At 39.7% G+C, this 22,365-nt stretch overlaps 1 protein-coding gene across 1 annotated transcript; it reads right to left on the reverse strand.

Moving 5' to 3' along the window:
- Positions 1 to 5,848: 5,848 nt before the first annotated feature.
- Positions 5,849 to 16,695, reverse strand: LOC308394700 (sodium/myo-inositol cotransporter-like). The gene is made up of 5 exons (XM_080879142.1): positions 16,573 to 16,695; positions 12,362 to 13,290; positions 12,078 to 12,273; positions 10,795 to 10,922; positions 5,849 to 10,692 (listed from the first exon to the last, which is right to left on the reverse strand). Exons 2-5 carry the CDS (start codon positions 12,987 to 12,989, stop codon positions 9,455 to 9,457), a joined length of 2,190 nt encoding a protein of 729 aa, XP_080735268.1. The 5' UTR covers positions 12,990 to 13,290; positions 16,573 to 16,695; the 3' UTR covers positions 5,849 to 9,454.
- Positions 16,696 to 22,365: the final 5,670 nt, after the last annotated feature.

Below are 22,365 nucleotides of genomic sequence, written 5' to 3' on the forward strand. Positions count from 1 at the left end.
ATGTTATTAATCTAGAAATCGCGAGATTTTAGTAGTAGGTTGTCGCGATATCGCCGTTACACAAATATTCTAGCGGAGAATTAAGTAGATTTTCAGTTGCTTTTTTTCACTTGCTTTCAAAATCTTGGCACTCACATAAAACAAATATGATAATGCTTTTATCACACATCTTGCATTAGGTTGTGCCACACAATGTTTAAATTGCAATTTGTAATGTGGTCTGAGGCATTTGTGCAAGTTTCCCGACTGAAAAGCAATCAAGTCTGACAGAGGTCAGAGTGTACAATGCGCACATAATATAAATAAAAATGCATGTATATATATATATATATACAAGAAGGAACACGAGAAGCTGGAGAAATACCAAGGGCTCAGAGAAGAGCTCGAGAGGATGTGGAGGGTGAAGGTAATGGTGGTCCCCGTGGTAATCGGAGCACTAGGTGCGGTGACTCCCAAGCTAGGCGAGTGGCTCCAGCAGATCCCGGGAATAACATCGGAGATCTCTGTCCAGAAGAGCGCAGTCCTGGGAACAGCTAAGATACTGCGCAGGACCCTCAAGCTCCCAGGCCTCTAGAGGACCCAAGCTTGAAGGATAAACCGCCCGCAGGGGCGTGCTGGGTGTTTTTTATATATATATATATATATATATATATATATATATATATATATATATATATATATATATATATATATATATATATATATATATATGTGTGTGTGTGTGTGTTCCTTCTTCCTGATATTGCTGTCATTCGGAACCGCTACATCGATCACTACAGCCGTCTTCTTCTGTTTATCTACCACCACTATGTCCGGTTGGTTAGCCACCACCATTTTGTCCGTCTGTATCTGGAAGTCCCACAGGATCTTAGCTCGGTCATTCTCCACCACCCTTGGGGGCATCTCCCATTTTGACCTCGGGACTTCCAGGTTATACTCGGCACAGATGTTCCTGTACACTATGCCGGCCACTTGGTTATGGCGTTCCATGTATGCCTTGCCTGCTAGCATCTTGCACCCTGCTGTTATGTGCTGGATTGTCTCTGGGGCATCTTTACACAGCCTGCACCTGGGGTCTTGCCTGGTGTGATAGACCCCAGCCTCTATGGATCTTGTACTCAGAGCTTGTTCTTGTGCTGCCATGATTAGTGCCTCTGTGCTGTCTTTCAGTCCAGCTTTGTCCAGCCACTGGTAGGATTTCTGGATATCAGCCACCTCCTCTATCTGCCGGTGGTACATACCGTGCAGGGGCCTGTCCTTCCATGATGGTTCCTCGTCTCCCTCCTCTTTCTTGGGTTTCTGCTGCCTATTCACTGAGCACTCGGTCAGTTGGGGCCATCTTCCCAATGTATTCTTGGATGTTCGTTGTCTCATCCTGGACTGTGGTGCTGACACTCACCAGTCCCCGGCCCCCTTCCTTCCGCTTAGCGTACAGCCTCAGGGTGCTGGACTTGGGGTGAAACCCTCCATGCATGGTAAGGAGCTTTCTTGTCTTTATGTCAGTGGCTTCTATCTCCTCCTTTGGCCAGCCTATTACCCCAGCAGGGTACCTGATCATGGGCAGGGCGTACGTGTTGATGGCCCGGATCTTGTTCTTACCATTCAGCTGACTCCTCAGGACTTGCCTGACCCTCTGCAGGTACTTGGTGGTTGCAGCCTTTCTAGCGGCCTCTTCATGGTTCCCATTTGCCTGCGGGATCCCCAGGTACTTGTAACTGTCCTCTATGTCTGCAATGTTGCCTTCTGGTAGTTCAATCCCCTCAGTTCTGACTACCTTCCCTCTCTTTGATACCATCCGACTACACTTCTCCAGTCCGAACGACATTCCAATGTCATTGCTGTATAGCCTGGTAGTGTGGATCAGTGAATCGATGTCTCGTTCACTCTTGGCATACAGCTTGATGTCATCCATGTACAGGAGGTGGCTGACAACTGCTCCGTTCTGTAGTCGGTATCCGTAGCCAGTCTTGTTAATGATCTCACTGAGGGAGTTCAGGCCTATGCAGAACAGCAGTGTTCTGCATAGGTATATATATATATATATATATATATATATATATATATATATATATATATATATATATATATATATATATATATATATATACACACACACATTTATATATATATATATAAATGACTCTTGTAAGTCATTGATTCATGCATTTCTAGCATTTTTAGCATCCTATCATATTTTTCTGTTTTTACTGTTTTCTCTAATTCACGACCCTTGCTCTTCTGCTTCTGTAACAACTGAAGCAGGGCTAATAAAGCAAATATATACATATGTCTGTAGGCCAAAATGAAAAAAACAAACAAACAAATATATCAAGAAATGCCTATTTAATTCCATTTTATTTATATTGTGCCAAATTACAGCAACAGTTGCCTCAAGGCGCTTTATATTTTAATGTAAAGACCCTATATATAATACAAAGAAAACAGAGAAAACTCCAACAGTCATATGACCCCCTATGAGCAAAAGATTTGATGACAGTGGGAAGAGAAAGACGTTCTTTTAACAGGAAGAAATCTCCAGCAGAGCCAGGCTTAGGGAGGGGCGGCCATCTGCCACAACCGCTTGGAATGAGGGAGGGAGGGAGAAACATGAGTAGGACAAAAGTTATAAAATAAAAAGCATTGAATTGTACATAACCTACACTCCCATTTAGGATCTTTGTCATGTCTGAACTGCACGTAGCTTTTATTATCTGCCTAGCTGTTTTGTTTAGTTAAAGTTTCATTTGTTGTTTAACCTACTTTAGCGTGACTCTGCTAATGTTATTTGTTGTCTAATAATGTAATAGGATTTCTGCCAGAGAGAAATATTGCATTATAGAGAGTGACAGCATGGTATGAAAGATTTCCTGTCTCTGTTGTTGTGGCAGCAGGGCCGAATCAGTCTGTCAGAGAAAATCCCTGTCTGCCAACAAGTGCTGCAGAGGGAGTTCAGGATTATCCATGATGGATAACTGTTTGTTCAGTGACATTCTCTGCAGCGCTCCTTCCAAAGTGTCCAGTTTGCAGACAGCTTTCATAATCAGTTTATTCCGTCTGGTAGTATGCTATACAAAGTATGCTGTGCTCGCCACAACTGAATGATATGAAATCAGTCTTCAATCTATCATTTTGCTGTACACATTAACGCATCTCTGCTTCCTCAGGAAATAGATGCTACTCAACCTCTTTTTGTGCTTAGCCTCTGTGCTGCTCTTCCAGTTCACCCTGTTGTCGACATAAAAGCCCAGGTACTCTTGTCGCGTGTCCCTCCTCTTCTTTCTGAAGTCGATCACCGTTTATCTGGTCTTATTCACATTTAGAAGCAAATTATACATTTCTCAAAACTCACTCTTTATTCCTCCTGCCCATCACCTTTGCATCTATCTGCTGCAGATTTGAGTATTTCTGTATGTGCCATGACTCCAAGTAGTACTGAATCAGGAATGAAGACAGCACAGTCCCCTTTGAGCTCCCGTACGGCACATCAGACAGACCACCTTCCAGTCTCGGATACTACAGCCCACTTGTCAGGCATTCAGCAACCCATGACCTATTGGATGTGTTACTGACATATCCTCATCAGTGTCCATTCTGGCACACTGATGTGGTAATTCATTGTACTATAACCTTCATTTCTCTAGTGAAAGCATTGTTTTCATTCAGCTTTATCAGCTCTCTATTTTGTGTTGTATTTTCTTCTCTTAATTTCTAATAAATGTGAGTCACTTTAAATAGACTCCATCAGGATCAATAGCACTGATTCTGGAGGAGCATCTGTGTAAAGCATCCCATATATATCCCTGATTTAGTGTGCAACTTCTGGAATCACTTTAAAGAACTTGTGGCACAACTTGTTTAAAGATTCCGGACGCCCACACTCAACACTCAACACTTGACACTTGACGGCAAAGTCTTAGTAAAATTACTCAGAATCAAGTTGTGGGCTTTCCTTGAAATGAAAAAGCCTTAAAATGTGGGTTTGATTTAACATTAAGCGATTCAATAGAAACCCTTTCATGTCAATTCTGACAAAAAAAACAAACGTCAAAACAAACCTGAGTAAGAAAAGACAGGGTCACACACGATTTGGGGGGGGGGGGGGGGGGGGTGGTTAACCAAACTAAGACTCTACATGGATTCCCAGTATGTTGTTGGTTTTAAACCACAAAAAAAACACACACACAAAACGGTGCACACACATTTTGTTTTCTCTGTGGTTTTCAGACAGTTTCCATTAGGATACCAATTTACGGCCACCTCACATGCACACAGGATGTGTATGCAGTGACTATGAGGTGCTGTTAAAGAGTAGCCTCAACACTGCAAACATATGCAAACATATTGAGATGTGTTTGTAGAAACATCGAGTCTGACTGCAACCAAGTCAAGCAAAGCTTCCGTAAACCATGCTGTATTTCTGTTCTGTAGTTGTACAGCTGTCTATTTTTAAGCTCCAAACTTGCAAAGTAAAAATACTTGCAGCTTTGTGTCGATCAATTATTTCTTGATATGCTGTACTGGAAGGTAGGTATGTCTGAATTGATGGGCCCTCGTTTGCTATGCATTTGGTTAGTCTCTTGTAATACCCAAAATACAACATAACAAACATGAAGCACAGTTTGTTCATTCTAACAAGTTTCAAAGTCAATATTTGTTATGACCTCCTTTATTCTTTAACTCAGTCTGAACTCTCTTAGGCAGCTTTCTTTAAGTAGTCTTCAGGAATAGTTCTCCAGGCTTCTTGAAAGACATTCAAACCTCTTCTCTAGATGTTTCTGCCTTTTGTTCTCTTCTTTGTCAGGATGATCCCAAACTGCTTTAATAACGTTGAGGTCCAGGCTCTGGGGAGGCCAATCCATGACTCGTAGCATTTTTCATGTCTTTTCATGGAAAAGTATTGCTCAAGATCAAGAAAGTTTGATCCTGTTAGGGTTGAAGATGATTAAATAAAGCTCTTTTTATTATTTTTAGATACACAATGCAGTGTGCTCATAATCGAGTTGGTGTTCCGTGTTTTTAGGGTCAAAAGGTTCAAAAAGCGCTATGACTGCGCTGAAATATTGAAGAGTTGACGTAGTAGCGTAGAGGGTTTTGCAGCATGCTTACACATCACTGATAATGGTTATAAGGATATTCTCTGGGCCAAAGGGAGTCTGAACAAAATGTCATGAACTAGATATTAGAATCAGTAATATTAAAATGATCGCAGTACAAAAAAAAAATTGTCGGAGTACAAAAACTGATCATCCTTGATGTGAGGGAGGCTGTTGTGTTCACATCACGGTCCAGCGCTGTAACTTGTAATCAGTCATCTATTTATACTGACATTATCTTGGTTAACACTAAATTGCATAGTGGCCACAACTGAGGTGTAATAAAGCCGAACATACTGAATGAGAGAGGAAAAAATAACCTAAACTTATGTGCGTTGGCTTGTGTGACAACTACCCCCAGTAACTTTCCACTTCCAGTCTGTAACTTTCCACTGTAGTAGAGGCCGCTGTTAATTTACTTAACTGAGTGTTGGCATGCTTGTTGTTGTGGCTTTAGCGTATGCAGTTTGCTTCACGCACCATGACCTGGTTGCTCCTTGTTTGACATTGTTTTCTTTAGACAGCTCAATGTTTGCTGGTTTTATAGTAGCTCAAACATTTAAGAACCTCATGTCCATGTTTCTAATGAATTACTATCACAATATCCGTCACAACAGCTGATAATAAGCACATTTACAGTGTAAACCTGAAGTGTATTATGACAGTTAAGAGGTTTATTTAGTAGTTCGTCATATTATTTCAATATGTTAACATTCATCATTCACAGTAAAGTATAGGTGAGGCTCATAGGTGTCATTAGTTATGCAGAAGTCAGCAGAATGAAGGTTTTTACTCAGTGATCCTGCAAGAAAGATTTCTGTTCTCAAGAAACAAGTATGTGTTTAAATTGTCACAGCTATAGTTAAAATAGCAACCTGAGGAAAAACACCTAAATTCACCACAACCCAGGAACATATTTGTGCCAGTTTATCTTGTTAATATTTCACTATGCATGTGAAAATTGAGGCCTTCAGTACATTGAAGTGCAGCCAACACTTGTTGGAGTATTGCAGTGTCAACAAAAGTGGTAGAAAGATGCCCGGCTTGGGTGTTCTTATGTATTGGTTGAGCTGGTTGCAGGAATAACGCGAGTGGTAATATTGCTGGAAATTAATCCATCTGCTGGATGTCTGTCTTAAAATTATGTTCTGTAGTTATAAACAGATATAACCCACATGTTCCCCTCATTCTCAATAAAGCAAATCAGGTCAAAGAAAGCTTGTAAAGTTTGCAGTGTTCACCAGTTTCCAGCCACTGCGCACCATTAACATGTGATAGTCCTGATATATACACACATAAATACTTAAACCCTCAGTGTGCTTAAAATGGCAATTACATTAAGCAAAGATCAATTTATAAAAGAATTATATAAAAGACACTTGTTTTTAGTAGTTCGTTTTTTTATTGTAAAATATGCTTTTAAAGAACTTACTAGTGGTAAACTTTAAATCTGTACAACTTTCAATCAGTGTCTTAAAAAAACCAAAATAAATTGTTTTAATTTTTGTCCGACTTAATCTGTTGCTGTTTAAGTGCTCAGTGCTAAATAATATAATGGAAATATTGCAATATAAGTATGTCCTATCTTTAAATTGATGATCAGGGTCAGCAAAACTTCTTACAATTTGACATCTTTTAATTCACAATTAATTAATTAATTAATTTGTGATTAAAGTAAGTGCAAGGCACCCTTTGAGTTCTGCATATGTGTACAGGTAAAATAAAACATGACCATCACACCAAATGCTTTTCCCAACTCAAATATGTATCAAGTACTAATCCAGGTGTCATGATCGTATGTCTTGGAAGTAAAAACAGCTAAAAACAACAGAATTACCTACATTTCCATTTAAATGAAAAGATGTAGTCACAGTCAATTTCAGCCATTCACATTCATTATGAATATCATGAACACATTCCCATTGGCATTAATTCAAAATTACGCGATTGTATCTGTAGCATACAACAAAAACAAATCAATTTATGTTTTCAACTGACATCATCAAGTGTACAGTGTTATAAATGTGGCACTATGGAAAACACACCTCATGTACCTATATGCAAATGAGTACGGGACAATAAAACCTAATTGCCTTGAAGCGACTGTTGTTGTGATTTGGCGCTATATAAATAAAATGTAATTTATAAAATTATGCTAGTAGCTCATTGACAGCTTCATATTTTTTGTAAAAGCTGATTTACAACTAAAGCAAGTTTACTAATGACCTGTGTAAATCATACACTGACAAGCAGTCATTGTAAAAACATAAGGTGCATTAAAATAAACTTTGTACTTATACAACAGTGCACTTTGAGTCATTATTTGTACACATTTACTCATGTTAGTTCAGAATAAAAAATCCAAATGAATTAAAATAATTTATACGTATAGCCACACACTTCAATGCAGTGCTTTGGACTGATACACGCCAAGTCATCAGCGAATAAGATCCTGGAAATCATTCCTGGAATCATGATCACATAGGATACATCAGTAAGACAATTAGTGAGTATAGAGTCAGAAAATATAAATTTACTATAAAATGTTACATTAGATTATGTATTTATTTCGGTCAAACTCTACTTTCTGAAATCACATTTTTCTTCTTTTGTATTTTTGTATTTGTATTTTCCCAACAGCCTAACACAGCGGCTCCCAAACTTTTTTTGCTGGGCCCCCCTTTGTTTTACAAGAAAAATGTTCGCGCCCCCCCCTCGCACGCGCACACGCACTAACACATCCTCCAACCACACACACCCATCTTTAGCTCCATTGCGGTTTCTTTCACACCTCAAACATTTAGTAAACAATTAAGCAAATACAAGTAATCTGCAATAAATTACAGGTAGTAAGAAAATAAACTACTAACTCTTTTACGCTGCGTCCACACATGTTGTTTTTTTCCTGTGTAATAATATTCAACATTGCTATCAATACATTTTTCAAAAAATGCCTCTCTGTGCAAAATGGGTTTAAAAACATAAACAGCTGTGAGATACTGTTTGTCTGTGATTTGAACCGGGGGAACAAATCGTGCCAGGATCAGCCTGATGTTATTTGTATCCAGCAGTAACTTTACTGTATAAAGAGCTAACATCTCCAAAATGTCAGGAGTAGTTAGTCATTACAACAAGTGATTGTGAACTAAAAATCAAGAACGTGGGATCCTGTTTGTCCGTGATTTGGAGAGCCTAGCGCTGCTCCTGATCCCCTGCAGAAAACCAATTCTGCAGAGGAGAGCTACCTCGGCACTTGTGCAGGTGAAACCAAAGGGAAGATTTGCTTCACCATATTTTCTAGTCTTTGGCTTAGAATGAAGTTGGTTTGGAAACATTCAGCTATGCTTCATCTCCTGATTTGCGTTTGTGGAGGCGCCAGTGCTAGCAGTGTTTTTTTGGTTTTTTTTTCCTTTTCATACCACGCCCCCCCTGCAATGGTTCCCCCACTTTGGGAAGGTCTGGCCTAACACATGACGTGATTTTTTATTATATAGGCTAAAGGCAAAACATCAGAGCTTTTCTCTCTACAAAAAACTAAAACCATGTAAAGCACCAGCTTGGTGTTTTACAGTATTGTACCTACATACTCTAGGTACAATATCTAGAGCAGCGGTCCACAACCTTTTGACATTAAACCACAGACCGGTTTAATGTCAGACAATATTTTCACGAACCAGCCTTTAAGGTGTCGCGGATAAGTTAAACACAATAAAATGATACGACCAAGACAAAAACGGTGGTATTTTGAAAATATAATAATGAACGCGAATTCACTGTGTAACTTTATTAGCAGCGTCCTCCTGAAATGCGCCAACCTCATTGGACCTCTCTGTCCCTTAATTAATGCTCTCTGGTCGCTATGGTAACATGTAAATATTTCTTTCAAAATAAGGGACACAACTATAACACGGGAAAAGACCCAGGGAAACCGAGTTAATGATAAAAAACCCTTAAAACCGTAAATTTCACACCGGAGCCTCAACTCTCGCGGCCCGGTACCAAACGACTCACGGACGGGTCCATGGCCCGGTGGTTGGGGACCGCTGACCTACAGTATATGTGTATGCATGCATATACCCAGCACAACAAAAATATACGAAAGGCAACGTGGGTAAATGCTTTTTAAAGGGTTTCACTTTGTCACATATATATGGGCATCTAAGTGTATTGCAAACAAGTACATCTCAAACTCTACCATCTTTTGAATATTGAATAACAAAATAAAATATGGTAGCCCCATGCCTTTTGTATCCTTAAAATGTGGCTTTTGTTCATTTGTGTGATGGGTAATTAACTGTATCAAACATGCCTGTTCTGTATTTCTTGGACAAATCTGGCCTTCTGTTTGGAAATAACTGAACCTATAAGGAGAAATAGATGAAGAGAAAGATCCCAACTGAGCAAACCACCACCAGTGCGATGTTTAAGATGATTCTGGTCGTTGGAGGTTCATAGAGAAGCTCCTCCACCATCTTCTCCTGTTCTTGAACTGTTATGACCTGATCTTTGGACAATTCCTCCTTGAATCCACAAAACCAATCCAAAACCTTAATACAACATCCACGCTCCTCTTTTGCGTCCCCTGCTCCACAGCTCTCGTCTTCCTCCTCCACTCCTCTTCTTTCCTCATTTTCTACCATTTTGGAGCCTGAACTCTGAGCACAGCCACCATTCTGTACTGAATAGATTGTTTCTATATCACTTGCTGTGACATTATTGCTGCTTCCTGATTGGCCATTTTCAAGATTTGTCTCAGAGCCATTGAGCAAGTTTGGGTCCTTGTGACACTTTTCTTCACCAAGAACACCATTTCCATTAAAGGCTGAGTGATTTAGGGGTTTCAAAACATTGACGTCTTTTTCAGCATTTCTTTCTTGATTTTTTAGCTTCTTTCTCTTGTTTAGTCCCCAGAGAGTAGTGGTTTGGATTTGTCCCTCTTCGGGTGGAGGAGTGCAGAGACTCACAACAACAGCCACCAGAGATGATATCCAAAACAAGATGGCTGCCACATACATGTAATGGATATCTTTGATGAAGGATGGGCGTTCATCAGGCTGATCGCAGAGTGGCTCTCGATAAACAAATGCCAAAGCCAAACGGAGAGCTCCAAGGAAAAACCCTACCATCCCTCCCCAAAAGGCACCTGTCTCATTACAACGACGCCACAGGATGCCAAGCAGGAAGAGAGCCGCTATGGGCGGAGTCAGATAATCTGATACTTCTTGGATGTAGTAGAATATCTGGCCTCCCTGCATTTCAATGATCACAGGCACCCAGGCGATGCTTATGATCACCATGAAAAGGACAAACAGCCTGCCTACTATCATCAGCTCTCTGGACGACGCCTGCTTTCGTAGCATCTTGTAAATATCTAGGGTAAAGATGGTGCTTGCAGAATTAAAGATAGAGTCCAAGTCGCTCATTAGAGCTGCAATCATAACAGCCATCATCAACCCGCGGAGACCGACGGGCATTACTGACATGACGAGCCTTGGGTAAGCCACATTGCTGCAGCCAGCTGCAGAGCCACACACTTCAATGCAGTGCTCTGGACTGATACATGCCAAGTCATCAGCGAATAAGATCCTGGAAATCATTCCTGGAATCATGATCACATAGGATACATCAGTAAGACAATTAGTGAGTATAGAGTCAGAATTTTATCTGTGTAAGATATTCATAGGGTGGTTAATGTCTCTACCTGGGATGACAATGATAAACATTGGCAGGATTTTGAGGAAACCGGCCATGATTGTTGACCCTTTGGCATGAGCAATATTTTTTGCTGCCAGAACCCGCTGAACAATCACCTGATCTGCACACCAGTACCTGGAGCACATAGACACAAAAATTAGTCTGCTAATTGGTACTCACCTCTATTTAGTATACTCTGGACTACCTGTGCCATTTGTAATGACCCCAAAAGTCAGCTTTGTGAGAACTATTCTAGGGACATTTCTGAGACCGTGCTTGTTCTGTGGCTCCACAGAGGGTCTCTCAGTCAGTCTTTCACCTCAGATCTCACAGTCTAATAAATCATGAAACATTTTCATTGAAAAAAAAAAATGTATGTTGACACTGAAATGACTTTATAGGTCAATCATTGACCACTGAGATATTTAAAGCCTTTATTGGACTTTCAGTGATGTTAGAGAAAAAGAATGAGAACTAAACATCATTAGAATTTCCATCCATCCATTTTATTCCACTCTTCCAATTTAGGGTTGCGGTGGTTTACAACCTATCCCAGTTGCCATAGCGCATGACGCAGGTTATACGCTGGACAGGTCACCATTCTGTCACAGGTGTAATTCAGGGAGACAGACAACCATTTACACTCACATTCACTCCTATAGCCAATTAACAATCACAAACTAACCCCACTAAGTGCATGTCTTTGGACTGTGGGAGGAAACTGAAGTACCCACAAAGAAAGATTTCTCAATTGTCAGATTTAACTGCTTGAAACTGACCTTACTGCCAATAATGCCAACCTGAGGAGTGTGGATTCTTGCTCCATGGCTTGAACCAAACCACGGACCTTCTTACTGTGAAGAAGCACCACTCAATTTATATGTGTTGCCTCTACTTTAAGAATTTCTAACTGTATAATTCATTGTTTTTTTTGAGGAAAATAAATCATATGCAACATGTGTGCAAGGTCCTGGCTGCGATGCCAGCGAGCAACCAGGACCTTGCACACATGTTGCATGGTTGATTAGCATACTTGCCCTGAGGGTAGCACTACAAAAAATTAAATGAAGCATGCAAAGCCAAGGAGCAAGAATAAATGCTCCTCCGGGCAGCATTTCATGGTAACAAATTCAGTCTACTTTTACTTAAAGCAATCAAATCTAACAGGTGGCAAAAGAAGAAAAACACCTGGCTCAGAGTAAATCTTTTAGGGATATCGAGTGTTTAAACACACAAGGCTGTACAAAACCGTATTGGTAAGGAAATTAGTCTTAAAAGAAATAGCATTACCAAATAGAGGCAGGAGTCTGGCCGAGTAAGAAACCAAGCCATGGCAGGTCTGGATCCTGGGCCTCTCGGAGGATCTTCAGACTATCTGGCTTCGGAGTGGCATGGTTATAGCAGGACTCAGAATACGTCAGATTGGGTGAAGACAGCAAGATGGCACTGATGTTTGGAGTGGCCTCCATGTAACCGTGTCTCACACCTTACAAAGACATGCCAAAACACGGTTAAGCATTTTTTAGTTAAACAATTGACATAAATTCATGAATGCATGAAAGAGAAACAAGGACCTTCGAACCCTCCCACTTTGAAGAGGCTGATGCCTGTCAGACAGAGGGCCCCAGCAATCATGAGGAACGCTTGAACTGTGTCTGTGTAGATAACAGCAACCAGACCTCCGGAGATGGTCAGCAGAGCTGTCATGGCGATGAGGAGGAGGATGGACAGATAGAGGTTCCAACCTAAGGATTCTTTGATGAACAAGGCTCCAGAATAGAGATCCACAGACAGCTTGGTGAAGATGTAAAGGACAAGAGATAAAGCAGCAAAGTACACCTTCAGTCGATTCCCCCCATATCTCTTGGACAGGTACTCTGGCATAGTGTAGATGCCACACTGGATATAGACTGGAATGAACACCCAGCCTAAAAACTGGAGCAGTAATACAGCATTGAGCTCCCATGCAGCCACGCTGAGACCGCTAGCAGCGCCTGATCCAGCCAATCCAATGAAGTGCTCACTTCCTATGTTACTGACAAATAGAGAAGCTCCCACAGCTGCCCAGTTCATCGAACGCCCCGCCAGGAAGTAGCCGCTCACTGTGTTCCTATTGGCTTTCCACATTGCAAGGAAGCCAATCCCTAACACCAGGATGAAGTAGATCGCTACAACGATCATGTCCGCTGCTTCCATGGCCATGTTTAAAACCTGTTATGGCTGTATGACAGAAATAAACTAAATGTGCCCAATGGCGAATTTGCGACACGGCTTAGAACACTTCTGTCTACAGTCATCTATATCTTCTTATAAACACAGACAGTGTAAGATGTTTATAAAAGAGACATCTGAAACATTTGCATCCGTGTCTAAGGAATTACTTCAAGCACTCTTGACTTTTTGATCCTTGGTAGTTAGATCTGGAAATCTGTGCAAGCTGTGGTTTGGCAGCACACAGGATGGCATTGAGTTGTTCCTTGGTTTTACAGAAGAAGTGCAATTCCTGCAACAAGATGAACAAAACACGAACAAGATGCATGACCAAAGCAATGCAAAAACATGTGAACAGTTTAAAATGGCTGATAAAACAAGGAGACAATATTTGATAGCGTGGCCAAGCGGTCTAAGGCACTGGACTAAGGCTCCAGTCTCTTTAGGGGCATGGTTTCAAATCCCACTGCTGCCATGAATAGGTGTGTTTTAATTCTTGTTTTGTTTTTTTAAACGAATTTCCCACAGGAACCCACCAAGGGATTAATAAATTTTTATCTCTGCCTCTGTCTCTCTCGATCTAGACTAGGACACTTCTTTGCAGTCTAGATAAGCTGTAAAAGGTTGCAAAATGTGGTGAAATTGTGGTTCTTTTGTCTCAAAACCCAAGCATTAATTCTTGTTTTTAAAAAGCTGACTGAATTGCAGTGGAGTTAACTGTAAATCTGGCTGCCATATTCAATGTGTACACATGCAGAAATGCTCCAGAAATCATGTAAGATATTGTGTTCCCTAAACCTTGCAATCTGTTCAGTGTAAGAGAAGTGGTGCAGTCAGTGGTTGAACCTTTCAGAGCTTAAGTCGTCATCCTAAGTTGGTCACCTATTAATTTTAGCCTCTTACTTTAACACTGCCAGCTAATAGAGCTAATAGAGACATTTTTTGGAAGAATGATCATATTGCATAAAGATTTGCCATAAAAATATTTGCTGGTATTTCAACTGTTGTAAATGAGTTGTTGGTACGGTGGCCCTGAGAGGCCAAACGGACTGCAACTTAAGAAAACACCAGTAATAACAAAAAAAAAAAAAAAAAGCACACAAAACACAACGGAAATAGGAAAAGAGAAAACAGATTTCCAAAAGCACAAGGGAAGCGTTTCTGGGGAGACAATAACCCAACGGACCAGTTGCAGGAACCAAAATATGCTAAGAATTGTGCTGGGAGACACTTAAAAGAAGTGGAGGATCTATCGGTTTTGTGATGAAAGAAAGGTAAGTGTGTTAGCCCAACTATTAGCCTAAAAATCCATCATCAGTATTATATGAATCATGATAAAACACAGCTACCATGTTATGGGTTCCTGCAACTGGTCCGTTGGGTTATTGTCTCCCCAAAAACACTTCCCTTGTGTTTTTTCCTATTTCTTTTTTTTGTTTTTCATATTTCTGTGTTCTTTTTTCCTATTTCCGTTGTTTTTTCCTATTTTCGTTGTCATTTTTCCCATTACCATTATGTTTTGTGTGCTTTTGCAGCGTTTTTCTTATTGCTGGTGTTTTCTTAAGTTTCATAAATAGCATTGAGTCATTTTCAGTCAGAAATAAAACTTTTGTCAGAAACTGCAATCAGTTTTTGGTAAAGTGAGTGTTATATATCCTCCATTTGTAAGTAAAAGGCCAAGAGGGCAGCAGAAATGGCAAGTAACATAACATAAAAATTCTATAAAGATATTCTCAGTGGCCGACAAGGACTAGATGGATTATAATGTAAGTAAAGTAATGCAGACTCATTATTGTACTTACAAAACAGGTAATTTCTTTATTTATTATGCAACCCCTTTATAAATTCAGTCCACACTGCAAAATATGTGTTGATATAAGCAGAGATGTTAGACAATGGGTGTCAAACATAAGGGCTGGGGGCCAGAATCAGCCTGACACAGACTCCAATCCAGCCCACAAGGGCATAGATTTTGGTCTGTATTCTGATAAATTTTACAACTTGCCCTGTTTCGCCTAATAAGGACCTCCACAGCAACTGCTCATACTACTCCAACATAACTGAGCAACTGACAAATCTGATCTAATATAGAAATTACACAATAAGAAATCTGCCATTTTTTGTGAATTTACAGAAACTTTGTTTTATACTGACAGGACAATCTGAGCAATGAGCTACCAGAACTTATTTTGTGATTTTCCACATTTATTTCTTACAATTTAAACCCAACCAGTCATGGTGACAGACTTCTTTCATTTAATACATTGGCATTTCTTTATCCTGTAGATAAACAGAGACATACTGTTGACATTACAATTCTTTTTCTTATATCAACATATCTCAGAGATTAAATGTGCAGTTAAACACTGAGAGAAATGGGAGTCTCACTGGTCTGGTCCACTTAAGGCGGGTTCTAAGGAAAGCTGGTGTGCAGTTATGATAGAGGGAAGATGCATGCATGCACCAGCATTGCTTTGTTACATTGGGATAACAGGCTGTAAGACAGGCTGAATTTTACAGAAGTGATGTGTATGTCAGCTGCTGCTATCTAGTAACAACTGCAAATCCTTTCAGTAAGCAAAACAATCACAACCCATGATGCGGGACTGTAGTATGAGGGTCCTGCATCAGGGCCGGTGTTTGTGTTTGCTGTTTTTGTTGCGGTGCTCTGATCTGAATCGGAAGGTCTTTGTGAAAACAAAATTTCATGTACATAGGAGACCTAGTGCATTTCCAGGTAGCAAGTTTACTCTTGCATCAGAGTCAATATTAAATTGAAATAATTAGCACATGGTTAACCAGAGTCTTGAGGGAAAGGCTAAGGAAACATCTTTTATTTCCAGCTTTCTCAGACTTGATTATATTTGCCCCCTTTTCAGGAAACATAGTTACCCAATTTTAGACCTGATTCACTTCACTTCTTTAAAATACTCTTGAGCACTCTGGAGGACTTTATGACAGGAACCTCTCAGTACTCCTGTGCTGTGCTTCATGCTGGTTCTTTTGGTTATGATTTATCTGTTGATAATACTTCAAAACACCTCTTTGTTCTCAAATTAAAATCATAAGTAGCGTTTGATGTTGCAATATAACCAAATAATACACTATGTTACATTCTGAAACAGTTCCTGTCACTCTGCTTTCTGCCACTTTATACTTCTGTTTTGTTCTTTAGCTTTAATTCAAAAGGACCTTAAAAGGCATAATTACCTGCTTTATTTAATTTGTATGATTTACAGTGTCGTAGTTAATTTCTAATAAAAATATTTCCTGTTCTGTTATTAATATTAGGCGTATAATACGGGTTATTAGTTGTCACACTTTACTATATTATCACAGTCTCTGTTTCCATCCATAATCTTGGGCCATTTCTCTCAGTGTCCTGTCATATCCTCTTACAGTCCTGCTACTACTTTTTGAATGAAGCAGCACGGTGTTCCTACAAGTCTTTTATTAATTCCACACGTATTTCATTCGCAGCATACGTTCATTAGCATTAGCAGTAACTATGAAGAGGTAAAAAAAGTTCCTGAATGTTTTCGAAGCTTCGGTTTAAAGAAAAGCTCAGACTCACCTGTTTCCTCTCTGAGTGTCTCCCGGGTTTAACGTTAAACTGCCGTTTAACTACCGGACTGGTCCGACCGGTCTGAGCGCAACGCCGCACGGAGCTCTCCTCGGCGCAGCGAGGAGACTGAAGGCACCGCGAGACTCCGCCCACAGCAGCATCGTCGCCTTTAGGTTCGAGGAGGAAGTGTGGGGGCGCTCGTGGTGTGCAGGTGCTTTCCACTGAGTGCGCTGTAAGCATGTACATACAGGTTCAGCATTACTGACACAGATTCTATGTAGGACAGAGCAGTGGGGCACGTTAATGAAATAAATCATCATCAATTTTCAAATTCTAAACACATTTTAAGGAGCCAATTTTAAATCACTGTTTTTACTCTCCACAGTAATTTATGTGTTTATTCATATGCTTGTTATTTGTCTGTCACGTGACAGTCAACACAAAAAAGTTATTTTTGTGCATATTTGAGGTAAATTATTTCATTAAAAATGCGAATAATTTACTGCAGTTAAAAGGGATACATTTTGAACTCCTGATAGGTATATTGTATTCTAATTTATTCTATTGTGTACAGTTGTGTACTGTATTTATTCTATTATATTCTAATTTTTCTTCATTACTTTTGCACTGTCCACTTCCTGCTGTGACAAAACAAATTTCCCACATGTGGGACTAGTAAAGGTTATCTTATAGAAGCAAAATGGTAAATGGCCTGTATTTGTACAGCGCTTTATTTAGTCCCTAAGGACCCCAAAGTGCTTCACACATTCAGTCATCCACCTCACACACTGGTGATGGCAGCTACGTTGTAGCCACAGCTGCCCTGGGGCGCACTGACAGAGGCGAGGTTGCCAAACACTGGCGCCACCGGGCCCTCTGACCACCACCAGTACGCAACGGGTGAAGTCTCTTGCACAAGGACACAATGACCGAGACTCAAACCGGCAACCTTCCGATTACAAGACGAACTGCCAACTCTTGAGCCACGATCGCCCAAAATATCAATCCTGGTGCTCTAGTATTGATCAAATACCAGTGCCAGCGTTGGTAGTGATACTATCGATGTTTGGATGAACGCATGTGCCTCCAGTAAGGAATTGAATTCACTAACTAATTAACTATTTGTTTGATTCATGATAAACAAAAAACTAAGGACCGAGGAGTCTCTTGGTGGATTTTTGGATATTTTGCACTTGCTTTAAATTGAAGATGTGATTAATGACAATGTGAGTCACAGCGAGTGTTTCAGTGATTAATTCAGGAGAAAATTGTGTAGTAATATCAAAATAAGTTAACTTCTTTCCCTGTCAAACTATTTAGTAGTTGCAACAGTCATTAAAACTAGCTTATATGTTAATGATCATGACAAAGTTATCGTCTTTGAATCTAATCTGCACATTTTGTTTGCCTTTAAACTTTGGGGTATTTTCAAAACTTGTCTTTAAGATAGTCAATCACAGATTTATGACTTCTGACTGAACTGTGGATTCTATACGTAATGCATTTTTTAACTGGGTGTAGTCTAGATCAAATCTCACATTAAAGCCTAATAAAACACACTTTGTACTTGGAATCTATAAAGCATTGTTAGGCTATGAAAGTAGTTTAGTTAGTGTGGAAAAGGGAAGTGTTTATTTTGCAACCAAAATTTTCATTTATCCAGATAACTCTAAATTTCCTGCTGTACGAAACACCCCTTATGGCTTTGGATATATTTCAAAACACAATCCTTTTTTGTGAAACCATTCACAGTTTATTGTATCCTGTCTTATTTAAGAAGTAAAAATGTATATAATATTACACAAGAGTCATTGGGACCTGTCAGCAGTACCTATGGTCCCACACTAGGGAGAAGACTGTATTCTAACTTTGTGGATGGCATCTGCCTTCTTGAAGATATTATCAAAACTGCAAAGGACCTCCTACACCACGTAGAAAGTGCCACCCAGGGTACCACTCTACTCCTTAACAAATCAAGGACTTAGTTCATGTACACTAACCCAACTGCTTAGTTCTACTCGGCAAGAACGGCTCTACCATTGAATAAGCAGATGATTTCAAATACCTTGGCAATGACATTGGCAATGCTCACGATATCAGTTGCCAGACTGGTCAAGCTTGGGGAACTTAACTCATGATGTCTTTCCAAGGTGTGTAATTCAAAGGTTAATCAGACTTAAAGTGTTCAAGTGAGTTGAGGCGATTCTGCTCTATGGGTCTGAATTATAAACCTGACTAAATCACTGAGCAAGAAACTGGATGGAAGCTATACTCCCCTCCTTTGTGCCACCATAAATGTTACTTGGAAGAACCAACAAGCAGCTGTGTAATGGTCTATCAAAGATCTCGAGTGCACTCTTGCTGGCCATGTGATGCTAACTTTATAGTACAGCAGAGGTATTTGCCTACAGAGAGAGTACAGAGAGGGGTTTTCAATCTGTGCACAGGTGTTCCTGTGGAGTTCACAAAACCACTGGAACAGTGAAGGGACCAACAATAAGGTTCTCCAGGACAGAGAGAAGTGCAAAAAACCCATCAAAGATAAAATATACAGTGGACACTTTTCTTTTTTTTTTCACTTCAACTTGTATGTTAGAACTTGATAAATGGATCAATGGATGAACAGCAGCACATGCAAGAGTGACCCACAGACCAGTGTACCACATATTTTTGACTGCCAACAGAATGCCAGCGCCCTACCACATCTGAACCATAATTTTCCCATCATCTTTCAAGGTGAGATAACTTTAAAGGTCTTACTGTAAGATGAAGACAAATGAGCGAGTCACTACATCGTGCATGTCTGCATGTATATTGTTTTGTGCATATTTGTGTATGTGTGTGGTTTGCAGATACTCGTTCAACTTTGCATTTGTACCTACATTTTTTAATTTTATTTTCCGTGCATGCAAAGTATTTCAGTCGCACCATTATCTCTGTGTTTGTGTGTGCATGGGTGAGGTGAGGTGTAAGGCTACTTGTCGGATCGCATGACGATAAAGTTATTGCAGGTAAAATCAGCAACACTGATGGGAATTTGATGCTTGTGTCAAAATCTCCTCCTATAACTACTATTCTAAATGATCCATTGATACACTGGAAATCTCAACCACTGTGTTGTTTTCTCATGATCTGCGCATAAGAATCACCATCGCTCCCAAGATCTACACACTTGACTGAAGTTTTTGATTTCAATTTCATCACAAATTATATATTACCGGTACATGAATATGATAATTCTATATTCCCAACTTTTTTATGTTATCCATGGTTCCCAAAGGTTCTGCCATCCCACAAAAAGTCCGGTCCATAACTGACAGTTGCAAATCAGCTCTATAAACCCACTGATATTCAGCTGTTTTTTGTTAGGTCTGCATATGCTTTTTCCCACGTTTACTGTAAACCTTCTTAACTTAGTTGCTTTTAGTTAGTCACTTCATTAGGTACATAGTGCAGGACCTTGGCTGAATCCCCTTTCAGCATCAGAACTGCCTCCATTCTTCATATTATAGATTCATCAATTGCTGGAAAAACTCAGTATCTGCAGATGTGAGTCTTCCATTCTATCACATCCCAGAGGTGCTCTACTGAGTTGCGATCTGGTGATTGTGGAGTAAACTGAACTCATTGTCATTTTCAAAAAAAAAAACAGTTGGAGATGACATTGTGCTTTGTGACATGTTGTGTTGTCCAGCTGTAAGCAGCTATCACAAGATGTGGACACTTTCGGTATAAAGGAATAGACATGTTCAGCAGCAGGTAGGCTGGCAGGCTGTGGTATTTAAACGATGCTCAGATGGTACTAAGGAGCCAAAATGAAATCCCCAACACCATTACACCACCAGCACCCTGAGCTTTAAATACAAGACAAATTCTGATCCCAGCTGCTGCAAAAATCAGACCAGACAACACATTTTTCCAATCTTCTGTTATCCAGTTTTGGTAAGACTATGATAATTGTAGCCTCAGATTCCAGTTCTTACCTGCAGCACCTGTTGTGATCTTCTGCTGCTGCAGCCCATGCTACAGAGATGCTCTGAAGCACCGTAAATAACCTTTTCTTCCTCATTTTGACACTTGGTTTGAACTTCAGCCGGTCATCTTGACCATGTCTACATGTTTGAATGAACTGATTTGCTACCATGTGATTGGCTGATTAGATATTTGTGTTAAGGAGCAGCTGAACATTTGTATCTAATGAGTGCATTTATATCTTCAGCATTATTTATGAAGCTTCACTCTTTTACCTCCACCATCTTTTAAATATATTTTCAGCACTGCCACAATCAATTATGTATATTTTAGCATACTATTATACTTTTCCATAATAGATGATTAGAAAGCACTTCTGTCATCTCCAGTGTTTTTTAATGTGCTATATAAATAAAATATATTTTTTAACAAAACGACTGTCACTGATTTGTCAGTATTGTAGTTTCTTCCTCCTAGATCCAATCATAAATGTGAGTCTGTAAACCATTTACTGGATTTTTAGCCAGCATTTTTCCTATTAATGTTTTTATCCCTGATGTTTTCTGACCACAGAAATTACTTGGGAGAAATAGCTAATGGCTGAAACACAATTTGAATATGATGTCTGTAATAACTGTAGTTCAGGTTGGCTCTACTGTAATGTATTTGTGGCACATTATACAGCTGGGAGGCCTTAAAGCTCAGTAGGCAATACTCAGAAGTTGAGCCTTCCTCTCCTTTATTTAATTCTCTTTAGACAGACTAAAGAGGCTTCAAATCACAAGGATCCCAACCTCTGAAATGCTGATATGTTTGATTCTGTGGAAAAATGCAATATGTAACCAAATCCTATGGTACATGTGAGAGAAATGTGTTGATCGTGCAGCTATTCAAGACTTATAGCAAAAGCAAAATGTATTTTATGGTTGCCCCCGAAAGTTCAAACACACTGCAACCTAAATAAACCCACCAGTCAATAGAAAAATACTGCAAAAGTTATCAAAAAATAACAAATAAGCCCACAAAACAACAGTTGTGGAAGTAACAAGAGAACAGTAGCAAAGATTTATCTACATTATTGTATGAATCATGTGATTAAAACATATGCTGCCTTTCATCTTTTTCTCCCTCACAACACGTGAATTCTTCGCTTCTTTTCATGGCGCCTCAGTGCAACACTTCACATCAGTTCCTGTCACATTATAGTCTCATAAAAAAACAACTTCTGTTGTGTTTTGTGAAGTGTTTTTGGTTTTAGGTGTTGGGGTTTTTGTGCCTTTTTGCAGCATTTTTCTGTTTGCCGTCGTTTTCTCAGGTTGCTGTGTGTAGCATTTTTACTCTGAATAAACGTCCTTATAGTTTTCAAAATACAACAAAAGAAATATAAAATGTAGCAAACTGATAAACCTTATGATTTAATTATAATTATAAATTTTATTAGAGTGCATTGCTGCTGTCGCTCATCACATAGTGCTAATTTACTGCAGACTCAGCAGCATTACAAAAGCCCATGTACTGGCTGTGCAGGTCACTGAACAAGGAGGGCAGTATAATAAGCAAATCCCCACGTCTTAGTTTCATTTAGAAATATAACAATGAAAAAAAAGAGATACTTCTCTATTTCTCGTCAACACGTTGAAAATGGTTTGAACGCTCATTTGTTTTGCAAATTTACATGCAAACAATACAGGACTGCAAGGTATGCAAAATCTGCACATTTTGTCTCTGTTTGAAAGCAGCTCCTGGAAAAAAAACCCCACGTGTGACAAGAAACTGATGCAGAGTCGAAGCTGTGATGCTTTGATCACAATTTGGAAAGGTAATCTGTGG

The sequence above is a fragment of the Rhamphochromis sp. 'chilingali' genome, assembly GCF_963969265.1.
Source record: "Rhamphochromis sp. 'chilingali' genome assembly, chromosome: 3".
Taxonomy (NCBI): Eukaryota; Metazoa; Chordata; class Actinopteri; order Cichliformes; family Cichlidae; genus Rhamphochromis; species Rhamphochromis sp. 'chilingali'.